The 15,865-nt window shown below is 36.1% G+C and overlaps 1 protein-coding gene across 1 annotated transcript; it reads left to right on the plus strand.

The window, feature by feature from the left end:
- The first annotated feature begins 12,594 nt into the window (after window positions 1-12,594).
- Window positions 12,595-13,191, plus strand: LOC131064103 (protein VACUOLELESS GAMETOPHYTES). Its single transcript, XM_057998131.2, has one exon. The coding sequence runs from the start codon at window positions 12,595-12,597 to the stop codon at window positions 13,189-13,191; it is 597 nt and encodes a 198-aa protein (XP_057854114.2).
- Window positions 13,192-15,865: the final 2,674 nt, after the last annotated feature.

Raw genomic sequence — 15,865 nt, forward strand, 5'->3', positions numbered from 1 at the left:
ATATCAATAATTGAAACTAAATGTTGAACTTAATTCTTAAGTAAACTCGATGACTTGTTCTAATTGGGAAGATAACATTTTGCGCATGAGATGATACAAGTAGTGGTTTATTTTCCTTGAAAACTTTCTTACAATTTGAAACTCTATTCAATAAACTTTATTTTCATAAGACTTTAAGAACCATTTGTGTTATAGTTGATCGAACTCTATGTTCTAGTTGATCAAATTTGCACCTGCATTTGATTTCAAAGCATAGTTTCCTTATAAATAATGCAGAATTATAATTCAAAAACCTCCATGCAAATTTGTATAGTGTGAATATCGTATACATATATTCAAGTTTTAATTTTGAATGTGGTGAATTTTTAACTGACGTGTTATAACATAATTTTTAATCATATAAATGATGCCAAAAAAAGCATAAAAAATAACTTGATGTAGTGTCAAATATCAAGAATAAAACTAATGTATTTATGATTAAATCTACCAAAAAAAGAATTTATCATTCTTTAAAAAAGAGCTCTTAAAAGCCACAAAAATTAAGTCATAACATGAAGACACCCATTTGAAATTAATTCCAAATCCATGTTAAATCCACAGGAACATATTGTCCCTAGCATTCATATATGGTATGAAAGGTGTGACAAGTAGTTGCTCTAAGAAAATGCAACGACAAATGATTTACCATTTATATATCCCATGTCCAACCGTGGTCATGCAAAGCATTTGAAACCTAGGAAGGACATGGTTCTAAAGCCTTTTCAACAAACCCATTTTGTTAATATCTTGTAATCAAAGTGTTCCATTAGAAAAATTCTCTTTGAGGCATTTTGTAAAATAGTTTAGTTGCCTTTGTCTACGATTCCACATTTTGCAAATCCTACATTCAATTTATTCCATGAAAACAAATTTCTTGGAGGCATTATGTCAACCAGTTCATGTGTCTTGTCTATGCTTACACATTTTGCATACATGTTTGTAAAGGCTATTGCACGGCTATTGCAATTGCAACATCTACAAAATTCCTCTATTGTTCATTGTGTGATGGATGTCCTTACCCTTCACCAAAGCTCCCATTTTCACATAGGCTGTGAAAATTTTGGCTTGGGTTGGAGATTATATTTTACACCTGCAAATAGCATTTGGTTGAAAGTTTGTAAATCTTTTTCAACGAATGCATTTTGTGTATATCTTGCAATCCACATTTTTTCATACATGTTTATCAAAGCATTTCTAACTGTAATATATGATAATAAGCTTCCTTCCATCATGCTTCGATGGATGTCCATTCATGTTTCAAAGCTTCGGATTTCGCACAGGTCGAGAGCGGACGTGAAAATGAAAATTGCTCGATGCGAAATATGCATATGGAGATTGACTGAGCGAGAGAAACAGTTTCAAAGTTGTTGGGCAGGAGAAACAGTTTTATGTTGGCATGATGATGATTTTTGTGTCTGATGACTTCATGTGTTGTCATTGATGGCACACATATGTTTTGATTGTCAGTCATCTTAGTTAAGGTTAAACCGGTACTACTATTACGTCTTTTGTATTGTTAACCGATATCATTTGTATAGAGTAAGTCTAACCCATATGAAGATGTCTAAACCGGTATATGTAGACAACTGGTATATGCAGTTAATGTTGGAATCCAATAACACTGAGAGGGGGGTGAATCAGTGTTGTACCGGAATGATTAATTTTAGCCTTATTAAAACATGCATACACCAACCGGTATACCAGTACATACAGAATTGAAAGAAGTAAAGCAACCAATAAGCCAATCACATAAATGAGAACCATAACACACAAAATTACATGTGGAAAACCTCAAAGAGGAAAAACCAAGGTGGGATTTGTAACCCACAATATCAATCCACTGGCCATATGAAGAGATATTACAAAATATGAAGGGTTTGCACTTGCAGGAAGGCTTACAGCCTAGAGCACATTGCTCAATCACAAAAGGAGCCTCACTAACTACATATAAATCCAGACTACAATCCGAAAAAGTGTTGGACTTCTTAACAAATTTCAAAATTTCTGAATAAACCTTCTCTAAGTAGGAACTTACCAGAGCTTAACAAATTTCAAAATGTCTGAATAAGCCTTCTCTAATAGCTCAAGATAGGTCTCCCAACCTGTTTTGGAAGTGCCAGAAATAGATACAAGTCCATTTAGTAAATGTGCAAATGACTCTTTCTCATTTACCTTTGTTGGCGTGGGCTTTCCCACCATATCCATACACTCTTTCTTATGTATACTGAGTGAATCCAACCAAGGACTCACCAAACCTCTCAGACTTTTGGCTCTTCTTATAATTTTATCTCTTTCCTTCTCAAGAACAGAAATTTGGTTTTCCAAAATCAAAATTTGACCATCAATGGATGTAGTCAATGAAATCTATCTGTCAAAAGAATTAGCTATATTTGCAATTTTCTCCTGAAGTTCTTTTATCTTCTTATCCAAATTAGTTGTAAGTATATCAGTGTTACAACATGCCCTATAAATATTTGTACATTGCTTCAAAGAATTTTTTATAAGTTTCAGCTTCTCATCAATCTTTGTTGCCTCTAATTCAATTACCTAATCAAATGCAGCTCTCTTAGCCTGAGTAAACCTCTCCAATGCTTGTCGGTTTGAAATTTGTTGTAAGGATTGAAAATCCTTTGAAATATGCTCAGTAATTATCTGAAGCTTGTCGGATGGGCTCGCTTCATTGTCAATCTTGCACTCTAGGACTAGTCTGTGTAAAATAGTGATTGATTGATCAGTAATCCCTTTATCTGTAGATCCTTCCTTCATCAGTTTTTGTGCTGCCATCATCATGAGTTTAGTGGGACTCATCTATGTTATTTTTTTCTTTTCGACCTATGAGGTGTCAATTGACAACAATGATGGACCAACTATCGGTTCCCTGTTGGATTCCCCTATCTTCTCCTCTGAAGATTTATCCTTTATAACTTCCTCACTTGAACCAGTGGCTTCGCCACATGGTGCAGTCTATGTAACTGTCAGTTCCTCTGTAGGAACTGTAACCTCAACCTGTACATTTGTATCTGGAGGATTGTTATCCTCAATATTATTATCTTGTACAACATTAACTTCTTCACTCTATGTGTTAACTAGTTTCTCAATGTTTGTCTGTACATTTGTATCAATCGGGGGCTTGATTTCCACTATCTTAATATTTTTCAAAACTGAGGGTGAACTACCCATAATCCCCTTTCCTTTTCCTTCAACCAGGGTGTCAACAGTGTCTGTTTGTGTTATTGTTTTTGCTATCACTGATTCATCCCCCCCCCCTCTCAATGCTTTATAAGTTTATCAATTGGTATCAGAGCCTAACTTCTTTAATGCTTAACTGCTTGGAAGGAAACCCTAAAGCCATTATAGGGAGATATGAGTTATAGAGAGATGGCTAGAGAACTTGTTGAAACTAGGGATGAGCTAGAAACCTTGAGAGGTAGATTCAAGGCTTCAAAAGCAAAGAGGAAAGAACTGACCGAGCAATTATTGGAGATCTCTTACAACAACTCTTCAGATGAGGCAAACATTGATGCACTAGTTGAAAAATAGAGAAATTGAATGGTGAGAAACTTAACCTAAGGAGATAAATTGAAGCCCTTACAATCCGTATGAGTCAAGAACTTGAAGCTAGGAGGGCAGCTGAAGACTTGATCAAAGAGAAAGATCATGAAATCCTTAAAATCAAGCAGGAGAAGGCAACCTTGCATGAACATTGGCATGAGGAGAAAGAAGAAAAAGAAGCATTACAAGCAGATCTTGAAATAGCAATGTCTCTTAGAGAGACCTTGATGAAAAGGAATGAAGGTCTTACTAAAGAGTTTATAGAAGCCAATGAGAAGCTTGATAGATTCAACAAGAGCTCCTCTATGTTGGATGAACAGATCCAATCTCAAAGGATGAAAGGTGATACATATGGGCTATTATACAATACATCTAAGAAAGGTGAATCTTCTGCTACCAAGAGTGGCATGCTTAAAGGTAAAACTGCTCCTAAGGCTCAAAAGCCTACCGGTAAGAAAGCTTACAAACCTGTTTGCTTTAACTATCATAAACCAGGACATACTGTTAATGTTTGTAGAAGCACATCTAATGGTAATACTGGTTATAGACCTAATACTAGGTATATGCCTAGAAGATTTGAAGGTTTTTGTTATACATGCAACATATATGGGCATAGATCAGTTGAATGTAGATATGGAGCAAACAATCTTGCACCTCACATGAATCCAAGACCTATTGGTGACTGTTGAAGGAATATCACTAACCGGAGGAACACAAATTGGCAAAGACCCTATGTTAACCGATCTAGTCCTTATGAGATGGAAAAGAGAGTCAATGTGACTTGCTCAATTTGCAACAACTTTGGTCATGTGGCTATGAACTACAGAAGAAGAACTAGAAGGGGCAATGCAAAACCTTGGAGAGCATCTGGAATGGTCTGCTATCATTGTCACAAACCGGGACACATTGCCAAGTTTTGCAGAACAAAGAAGAACCAATCGGTAAGTCACAATGAAGATCAAAAAGGAAAGCAAAAGGTTGATGTTGAAGAAAATAGAGCGGAGATGAATAGAATTTGGAAGAAGAAAAGTGAGGACAAGCCATCGAAAGAATCGAATACGTCACCTAGTGTGGAAAATCCTTCATCAGCAAACTGAGCTTTTCAATAAGTTTAGGGGGAGCATATCGGTAAATCTATTTCCGGTCCCCTTGAAGAATGTATAGTAAGTAAATTCTGCATTTGGAATTGGGATATGAGAATTTTTTATATTGTTATCTATCGGTTTTCTAAAGGATTATCAATTGGTTAGTATATCCACCGGGTAAGGCGAGTTTTATCAAGTGATAATTAGGGTTTTTCACCCCATTGGTAGTATAATAAATGCAATCGGTAAAGTTAATAAAAAGCAATTTCGCTAAGTCATTTTTATCCTACTTGCATCCGAAGAGCATTTTGTGAGCACTTGCAGAGCAAATCAAAGCATTCTTAATAGATTGTGAACGGATTTGTGCTACCGAGTGAGAAGTTGCATTGGATTTGAAGCTAAGAAAGGTGAACCGGGTGTGCAAGCGAGAGAGAAACCGAAAACCGTAGCAACGCGAAGGGAACAAGGTATTTGGTCAATCTTCTCTCTTGAATCAAAATGATTTGAAATGGCATCTTCATCTTTTGCACCATCAAAGAGTCTTTTTATCACTGTCGAAGCTACTGAGTTAATGGAGTCAAACAAGATAGAGTTGTACAACACATTATCAAAGGTACCCCAGGGAGTTTTGATTAAGGGTGATTTATCCAGTTACATAGATTGTAAAATAGAAGATTTAGGATCTTTGGCAATCTATTCCCAATTGAAATCTTTGTGCGACAAGAACGGGAAGATCAAACCCAAGTACATTAGGGTTTATGAGAAAGGTTTTCATAATGCAGTTTATTTTCTGGAGGATTTTGAGGAAGAACATGTCAAGATCATTCTAAGTTGTGTCCATGGAGGGAACATGTACTTAGATAGGTCACACACTATTACAAAGGAGGCTATTCATGTTGTGACCGGTTTCTGCCAAACCGGCAAAGTTCCTAAATTGAGGAAAATCTCACAGAATATTGTCATTGAACTAACAAAGACCACTTGTGACGGTTGTGCCATGTCTGTTAGCAACATTCAAGATGAAGCAGTCAGGTATGCTACAATGATTATCGGTTACAAAATATTCCATTCTAGTCGAATGAACAATGTGTCATCGACTGTTGTACACGTCACCTACCGGATGATTAAGGAAAATGCAGATTATGATCTGTGTGAGGCTATGCAAAGTCAGTTGATATTGAATCTGGAATCGGTCAAGAAGGACAACAATCAGAAGTTTAAGTTTGGACAACTTTTGAGCGGTCTGTTTTTCTATTTCCAAAATTTTATTTCAGGTATTGGAGATATTCAATGGTCTAATGATACACCTATTTCAGCCTAGATTAAGAATAGTATAAGGGTTGTAAATAACACATTTCCAATTGCTATGAACAAGTATTTCAATGAATTCCAGAAGAAGATGAGCATGAGACTAAGTTTATTAGATGAAGTGGTGAAACACTTTGAAAAAGACATATGTTCCACTGTGACCACTGATTTCTGCCTTATGGAGGTTATTGAACCAAGAGAAGAAGAAATGGAGCAAATGGGCTATGAAGTCAGTTATGACTTGTTGATCGGTGATGCCAACAACCTTTTGGCATCACCTAAGGATACAAAGAAGAAAAGACTGGGTACTTATCAAGAAAGGATTGCACCGACACAACCCAATAGTGTGAAAGGGAAGAAGAAGAAAGATGATCAACAGGCTTTTGTGTCAGCCGGTACTAGAGTAACAAGAAGTGTTCAAACCAAGAAGGAACTGCTACCTAAAGTGTACACAAAGAAGACTGCCACTAGAAAGAGAGGCAAACATCTCATCCTACAAGAAGAATCCAAGGATACTGAATCTAAGGAAGAAAAGAAGAAGTTGAAGGCAACCTAAATCAATAGGGGAAATCCCTAAACCAAATATGCCTATTGATATTTCATCTTTCAAGTCAATGAGTCATTTTGAGAGGACTCTGAAAAACATTAAAGAGAAAGCAATTTAGTAATATAAAAGAATATTTTGATTCTTTTGATGACGTTCAGAAACAAGAAGTGGTACAAGAGGTAATCAATTACCTATGTCAATATAACCGGTTACCACATGAGATTCATAAGGAAATCTCTGATTCTTTAAATTTAATTCTTGAAAAATAAATGGAAGTTGATTATTGATCAGGAACAAGAGATTATTGATAGAATTTTAGTTCAATATTTTCCTGAATTGTCTCATGAAGAATTGTTAGAAATGCTTTTTAAGCATAAAGGAAAATTTCATACAAGATCAAGGAGAATGAAACTATTGGCAGGAAAAATTCAGGAAGTTGAAGATGATACTTATCGGGTAGCTAAAGCTATTCAGGGAATGAATGGTCAATTGAAGAACTATCATAATAAGCCTGATGAGACTGATACTGGAGCTCCACCGGAGCTGGACACTAAAGAAATTATTACACCAGATGTAGTCTACGCTATCAAGGATAAAGGTGACACTATTTCACCACCTGTCATATTCTTTGTGGATGAAACTGAAGATGTTCAGGATACTGTTGATACAACCAGTACCTAAATTGAATCGGTTATAGATAAAGAATAGGAACCAGATATGGTTAAGGAACAGAAAGCAGAGGAAGCACCAGCTACTAAACAAAGTGTGAACATACAACCACCACCAGAAAAAGAACACAATGTTGAGAGTCAACTGCCACCGATCATTCCACCTACATAGAAGGAACAGATAAAGACAGAGAAAGAGAAACCAGAGAAGAAGTCTGAAGAGAAAACAATAGCTAATGATGATGATGACTCAATCAGCATTAAAGGTCCTATAGATATGGACAATTTGAGTGTCTGTGAGTTAATGGAGATTGCTGCTGTTATACAATCTTGTGCACAAAAGAAGAGGTTGAAAGAGAAGAAACGAGAAGTAGAGACCATTCAAATTGTTGTTGACATTTTGTCAAGTCTCCTACCGAAGTGATACAAAAAATATATCCACCCCTATTGCTAAAGCTTGGACCGTTAGTTGTTGATGTCAGTGAACAACTAAAATCACTTGAAGAGGCAGCTCATGCCTTAGCAGAAAAATATTATAGAAAGAAAAGGGGAGAGCAATTGATTTCAGAAATTGATAAAGGTAAGATTGCTTTAACAGTGAACAGAGATATGTTAAGAACCGGTATAGAGATTGGAGGTAAGCTTTTGGCCACTATATCCAAAGTATCATTATTCTATTCTGACTTAAAGAAAAAGAGAGAAGATGCAAAAAAGTAACTTGAGAGGATAAGTGATGCATACCTACCGGTACAGGATTATGCTTTGAATTTTGGTAAATTTGTTGATGCCTTACAGCACCTATTAGAAGTTTATGATTTTGAACAGGTGAAGCGGATAAGATCCTTGAAGGAGCTGAAAAATCAGTTAATTCCAAAAGTTGAAATCTTACAGAGGGCATAGAAGGATTCTAAAGCAATTTTGGCTACCCTGGAGATGAGCACTGTTGATGCTATGGAAGAATTTGCTGCACATATTTTGACACATGTTGAAATCACTAAGACACTGTTAGAAACATGGGACAATGACCTTAAACAGTTGAAGTTTCATTTCAGTGGTATTTTCTTGAGAATTGCATTGTAAAGACTTCAAAACTCTTATATCTATATATATATGTAGTTTTTGATGACAAATTTTGATGTAATGTATGTATTTTACTTCTTTTGTTTGGCATTGTTGTCAAAGGGGGAGTAGAATTAGTTTAAGAGTCAAAATTTTGTATGTATTATTAAGGGGGAGTGTACATTTTTTTTGTAAGCACACTTAGTTGTCAAGATTTTCCTAAGTGTTGTCATCAATGCCAAAGGGGGAGAATGTTGGCATGATGATGATTTTTGTATATGATGACTTCATTTGTTGTCATTCATGGCACACATTTTTTTATTGTCATAGTCATCTTAGTTAAGGTTAAACCGATACTACTATTAAGTCTTGTGTATTGTTAACCGGTATCATTTGTATATAGTAAGTCTAACCGGTATGAAGATGTCTAAACTGGTATATGTAGACAATTGTTATATGCAGTTAAGACAATCGGTTTTTATCAGTTCCATTGTTACCAATTCCGAGATGCAGCAAAGAGAGACAAGGAGGCGCATGGAGACAATCGGTCTGTGAGTTTGATGTGGTCAACACTCAACCGATATCGGTGTTCCAACCGGTTTCCCAGTTTGTGTGATGAGTTACGGCCGATTGTGATGTGTTACCACCAACCGACACTATGGCGGTAATTTGTGTCGTGTTAAGGAAGATTGTCTAGATTCACTGAACCTAGGAAATTGTGCCAAGGTTCAGGAGTCGACATGAAATCTTATGTCTATAAAAAAACATTGTGATGAGTTGTTTGAAAAAGAAGATACACAAGTGATGTTATGAGTTGAAGTAGATGCGATTTGTTGAAGGATTTGCAGTAATGTGTGAGCAGAAAAGGATCTAAACAAGCAGAATGTGCTAGTCTTAGATCATACCACTTGTTTTTTTCTAATCACTACAGCAGTTAAATCCCCTAATCGGGTAAGCTCTAACAAGCTTCATTGTAGAAATCCTCTAACAAGGTGATTCATTAACTTGGATCTAAATCCTCCACTGAGGTTATCTTTAACCAAGTATAGCTCCTAACAAGGCTCGGGATCTTTAACGGGATCTACTCCCAACAGAGCATTTTGTAGACCTTAACCGGTCAGTTACCTATCCTGCAGATAGTTAACTTGTGAGTTCCATCTCACCATGGTTTTTCCCAGTTGGGTTTTCCACGTATAAATATTTGTGTTATGGTGAATGTTTTGATTATGGTGAATGCTTTTATAACACTTTGGATTACATGCAAAGTCATTAGTAAACTGGTTAAATGTTTTTACCGGTCTATAAGTAAAGTGTTATTGTTTTTGCTATCACTGCTCCCCCCTCCTCCCTCTCAGTGCTTTATAAGTTTATCATTTTGAATGTTTCAACTTTGGGCGAGACTAACAAGAGATGGGAATAACGGTGAGGGAACAAAAACGGTCCAATGAAACGGAAATGGAACTTAGAGGTAGACCCACATAGAACAACACACACTAAGTCAAAGCTTAGTGTGAATTGTTTAAGCCAGCCCCCACAACACTAGCCATAGCAAGCTTATACAAACAATTGCCTTCCCAATAGCCTTCAATCCCCAAACTTGGTGCTAACTTGTGCCAAGAATTACGACCAAGATCAAAGAAAGGTCTTCAGACCATCAGAAGGAGTGGTGCTTGACATCACACCAGATGTGATAGAGAGGTCTGTGTTTGGGATACCTATCTACAATAAGTATCCAAACATGAGCATTGACTTTGGAAAGCAATATCATAACAATTGCCTCGATCCTATAAAGTACATCAATTACAATGTGTTGGACAAGCGATAACCAAACTAGCGAAGATAATCCATAGGAGCATGCTACATGAAGATTTCGAGGATCAAGTGACTACTAAGTTTTCAATTCACAAGTTTTCAAAAATGCTTTCTTCTATGTTATAAGGTAGGAATATAAATTCATCATAAAGTATCATCTATTTCAAACTACAAAAGCAGTCACAATTCATTATTATAATTGTATATTAACACAATTATGTAGAAGAACTAGAGAATGTAACTTACCTTAAAAAATTAATTATAAAAAACATTCAAATAATATCAAGGCTTAGATGGGTTAAGACGTGTAAAAGAATAAATATAGCGTATTGTCTTCGATTATTTCATTACATATAAGCTAGAAAAAATGTCACTCTATATTACTCCAGGAAACCCTAAGGGGTCCAGTGATTTTTTAATTATTGTGCGAAATGTGTAAGATACAATATTGCCATGGAGGTCTTATCACCAGTATGTCACCAAAAGGAGTGGGTCGCTACATGGTGGCTCACAAAACCCTTATTTTGCATAAAGACGATAAGTTTGAAGGGTGCTTTGGACTTAAAGGTAATTCTTGTTGGTGGCTTAGGGCTACATGTGGACAAGGATGTGGATGGCCTACAATCTATTTGCAATAAAAAGCAACCCACTAATATTGAGAGGGATATAGTTGGGATGGGTAATGGATGGGACAAGGGTATTCACAATTCACTATAATGAGGATAATAATTATCATATTGGTCATGTTAGGCATGAATGTGAAAGATGAAGAGGGTCATTATTCTAAGCTAAGCTTGACTTGTAATCGACCCCTTTGGCCCAATTTAACAATCTCTTTTATTGGATGTCAAAGTTATGGAAACCTCTACTTTCTAAAGATTTAGTTTTTAATATCCCTGTGCATAGATATTTTTAAATTGTTGCTTATGGCTCAAATAAGGATTGTGGCATTATCCTTGGCTCTAGATCATGATGCTTGGAGAGGGCAACAATATTCATAAAATCTTGGTTTAATGTTTTTTTGCCTATCTTCGTATTCCTTTGTGTCAATTTGCCTCTCAAGTCTTCTATTACAATATTGGGAACCAATAAGTTTAAAGACTATAAGCAATTCGATGGGAAAATTCTTGGCAATAAACCTTGTTTTCAGTGAGCACTCTCACACAACCTTTGCAAGAGTCTAAGTTGAGTTGGACCTTGCAAATAGACTCTCAAAGAGGTTCACTTACTAGTTGAATACCAAGTGTAGTCTTTTAAAAGCCCTTAACTATGAGTGGATTGCCTTTCAATGTAGGATGTGCTACTCCTACAGCCATTATGCAATGCATTGTTCACACAAATGGTCTCCAAAGAAGACAACTTCTTGGTGAAAAGGAGCAAAATCACAAGTGATGTCAGAGTCCTCTTAAACTACGTTTTGTCATTGCTTAGCTCGAATGAATATGACCCGTGTGACAACCTCTACCAATGATGGTAAGAAGAATGCTTTGACATCCAAAGCAAATGAGGTCTTTTCCTCCAAAGTGGAGGATCAAAAAGATCATGGCAGAGTATTTGCTAGACATGACCCTTCTCCCAAGAGGCAATGTTTATTCTCTAATTTGAAAGCATAAATCTTGGTTCCTTGGCAATTGTAATATGCCTCTCAAAATAATGAATTGGATAAACTAGATGGTTCGCCTTAAGTTAAATCACGAAGTTCAAGAATAAGAATTGTTGCAAAATATTTTTTGAATCTCATACAAAGAATAGAGTAGTTCATGGTTAATGAACTTTCTCTAATTGTATGATAAGTTTCTCTTAGTTTCTTCTTAGCTAAAATTAGGGCCAAAAAATTCTTTAAAATCTGACAATTAATGTTTGAATTATGGTGGAATGGTTATTCTTTACTACCAATTAACTGATAAAATTGTATTGCCATATATTCAACGGTGACAACCAAATAAAACCCTCTCTAAGTGATCATTAAAAAAAATTATTCATAGCACGTAGGTAGGATAATTAGTCAAAAGGCTATATATGATAGGATATAGGCAGGATAATTAGCCAAAAGGCTATATATGATAGGAATTTCCCCATGTCACACCCGTTTTTTATTTGGTTTTTGGAGCAATCAGATTTCTTTTCCGACGAGTCTCACTTCTGACTTCTAGGGTTTTGCACGGAATCGTATCCTAAATAGATTCCAATCGGTACGACCAATTCAAATAAACTAAAAGACGCACTAAATGTTTCGTTTTCCAAGAAGAAAACTCTATTTAAAAAGTTTATTTTTGATGGTGGGTGGGATGAAACGAGGGATTGCTGGACTCTGACAATTAAAAACGAGCTCCATTAACAATCCGTCAGTCTAACTCACAGCAATGCACGACAAGAAATTTCTGCGCAGCAGTCTAACCGCAGTTAGCGCAACGAATGAATCGTTTAACCAGAGGCTGAGGCCAAGCCAAACTGATACAAGATAGAGTACTTGAATGATATAAATATGTATTGACTATAAAGAAATAATCTTTAGGTCACTGCCATGGCATCCTGTCCCAAGATTATCAGTAACAGTAATCCTCGCCATAACCATGAGCTTACTTTGTGTGAAGGTCTTTACCCTTACAACTGCGATGGATGCAAAGAAAATGGCGCCAATATTGGCTACCGCTGCAGCTCCTGCCAAAACTTCACACTGCACGAAGTATGTGGGGTTTATCCAGACGTTTTTGTTCATCCCTTTTATCCCACATATGAGTTCAAATTCAGGCAAAAGACCCGTTTGAATCATGAGTGCTATGCCTGTGGAAAGGAACTAGGAGGATTTGTGTATGAAGCGCCTACAGGTAATTTACTGAGGCCTTTGAGGCTTCATCCTCTCTGCGTTGCGCTCCCCGCCTGTCTCGAGTATGCCGTCCATAAGGAACATCCTGTCAAGCTTATTATGGGGACAGGAGGGATTTTTACTTGTAGCAGGTGTCACAAGAACAAATCAGGGTGGAGTTACAGGTGTGAGAACATTGCGTGCAGGTTTCGAGTGGATTTGGGGTGTGTCAAGGATGATATTGATGTTCTCGGAGCTTGGTATCGCAACCATGAAACTTGGCAGAGGCCCAAGATAATTTCCTGGGAGATGTAGGAAATACGTCCTTTGCAGCACTAAAATTAGGGTTTCTCACATACGCTACTGCTGCTGTACATAGCATAGATGCCCATCAGTCTATCTTCATTTTGGCAAAATAGTTAATCAGTTTGTCTAACTCTGTCAGAAGTTCTTTAGCACAGCACCAGCAGGAATTAATTACTGTTGTGACATGTCTTTTGGAGTGGTTATCTAGATTTGTATTTTATGTAGGGAGCTTTGTTCTGTGAACAATTTCTTTGTAAGTCGGGCTTTTCTCATTCACTTACCGCAAAGATGGAGTTGTAATAGTGATTAATGTTGTACCATAGATGATAGAAATAGTAATTTGGTTTTCTGTTTTGTTCTAACATATTCATTCGTGGATAAGTTGCAATACACAATTTTATCTTGGTATTATGTTCATAAATCTCTCTATAGAAATTGGGGTATTCGCTAAAGGAGTTCAATTAAACTAGAGCTCGGAGATCATGTACAAAGGAAATTTGAGTTAGAATAGGTAGTCCTAAGAAAAATTGGATACAGAATCTCATAATGTAAAAATTGTATTTGTTAGTGATATTTTTTTGTAATGTAAATGAATTGTTTTTAAAATATAAAAATCTAAATACAAATGAATGCAAATAAATTCGGAATGTTACAATTACTTGTGTTGATTCTACATGCCTTTCACTGCAAATTTGCCTTTCCCTTCTAAGATCTTTTATCAGTGTTACAACATTTCTTATCTTGCAATGCCTTCTAAACTTGTCATTCATAGCATGTCTTTCCCTCCAAGTCAACTCTTCCCCTCTCAGCCTCTTCCAGAATTTGAATTTCTCATTGTGACATCTATGTCTGACTTGTCATTCTTAGTATTCCTTTCACTTGAAGTCTAGTTTTTCTCAATGAACTGTTTTTCGGAATGTTAGAATTTCTCATCTTGGCAACCCTGTTAGATTTGTCATCCTTGACATACCTTTTCCAAAAATGCACTTTTCTCTGAGCTCCTTTTCAAAGTTTCAAAGTTTCTGACCATAGTATGTTTGTCAGATTTCTCATCTCCAACATGTCTTTCCCTCTAAGTTCGCTTTTCCTCTCATAGAATTAACCCCAAGTGTTCCCTTATGCTAATGGTCTGTCAATTTGCAGAAAATGGTATAACCATTATTCATAACCATTATTCTCATTGCACGAGATGCCAATAGAGGATTGAGTGCCATAAAAACCCTCCATGATCAAGGTTTTTATAATCTTGTGTTACATGAGCTGGATGTTGAGAAACTCTACAGTATTTCAGGTTTTGTAAGGTGGATAAGGATACCTATGGCGATCTTGACATACTAGTAAAAGTACAGCTGCTAAAGTCCAATTGAGAGTAGCTTTTGTCCAATATTTTGGAAGAAGAAAGCCCAGAAGACTTTGGAGGATAAGAGAGAGAATTACTAAGTCGAGGTACCTTAATGATACTAAACTTTGTATATTTTTTTGAACTGCAATAGTTGTATACAAGATATACCACCAACCAACAAGTGTACTCAATCCAATCGACTTTTTGAGTTATCGTCTTCTTACATTGTAAGAAAAAATTATATAATAAAACCATTTTGAATAACATACCAGTTTAAATTAAGTTGTCTTCGCTCATATTCAGTTGTTTGCACATTTCATGATCAGCTGACTTTTATTGTAAAAACTTACTCCCAAAAAATGCAATTCCCACTTCTTACAATTGTTCCCCGCCCTCCAATATATTATCCAAACTATATCTTGCTATTGGCATAACCTTGCCTTTTGGTTCAAGTGCTAGCATATGAAACTCTTACCATAAAAAAATTATCCATTACACGAGTAGGATGACATGAAACTCTAGTATATTAAAGAATTAAAACAGCAGTACGCCATGCATAAATACTTCAAATCGTAAAATCATACCACAGGTACTATGTGATGATAGAGATGCACGCTAGGTCTAGTCTGCAAGTATTCATAAAAGTTTACAAGAGAACAACCTGAGGATAGTACGTATAGTCTCTTGCTACCACATGCGGCCAAACAAACCAAATTATCAATGAAAATCAAGTACACGTTATGTAGCAGGATGCAGTTTTCAGGGTAAAGTGGGAGCAAAAATAACATGAGAGATCAACACCATTTGCTTAGAAAATCACGGCTGTGAACCAGAATTTGATATATAAGCATGAAACATGTTAATACTTTATAGAATCATTCATACCTTGTGCTTAAAAAAGCACAAGATACATTTACTTGCATAAGAATTGTAAGTAGAAACTGTAAAGACCTTAGAGTAGTGGGAAAATATGTAAGGAGTGGAAGTGGTCTAGAAATAGCAAATACTCAAGCTCATTATATCATCTTCACCAAGTAGTAGCACCAAAATCCAACAACTTATATTAAAGTTTTAAACGGAGATTTAAAACCCAGACAAAAATGGACTGGCATACTATGATTAAATCCCAGCCTTTAAACGAAATAACTATAGCAGGGTTCCTTGTCTTTGTTGCATTTTTTTTTTCTCTAATTAGTTTTAAAGCCTAATGTTTACCTGCCAAGTTGCCTACCATGCAAAGCTCTAACAAGACATTTACTTAAGGTGAGTGACAAAATTATTAAATGTAGACTAAAATGTGATGCACAAAACTTTCCGTACCAAAAGCCAAAAGAGAAGGGA

This window comes from Cryptomeria japonica, chromosome 3 (genome assembly GCF_030272615.1).
Source record: "Cryptomeria japonica chromosome 3, Sugi_1.0, whole genome shotgun sequence".
Classification (NCBI taxonomy): domain Eukaryota; kingdom Viridiplantae; phylum Streptophyta; class Pinopsida; order Cupressales; family Cupressaceae; genus Cryptomeria; species Cryptomeria japonica.

What these genes read in the sequence shown, in the direction of transcription:
- LOC131064103 (XM_057998131.2), top strand. Translation starts at nt 12,595, where the DNA reads ATGGCATCCTGTCCCAAGATTATCAGTAACAGTAATCCTCGCCATAAC.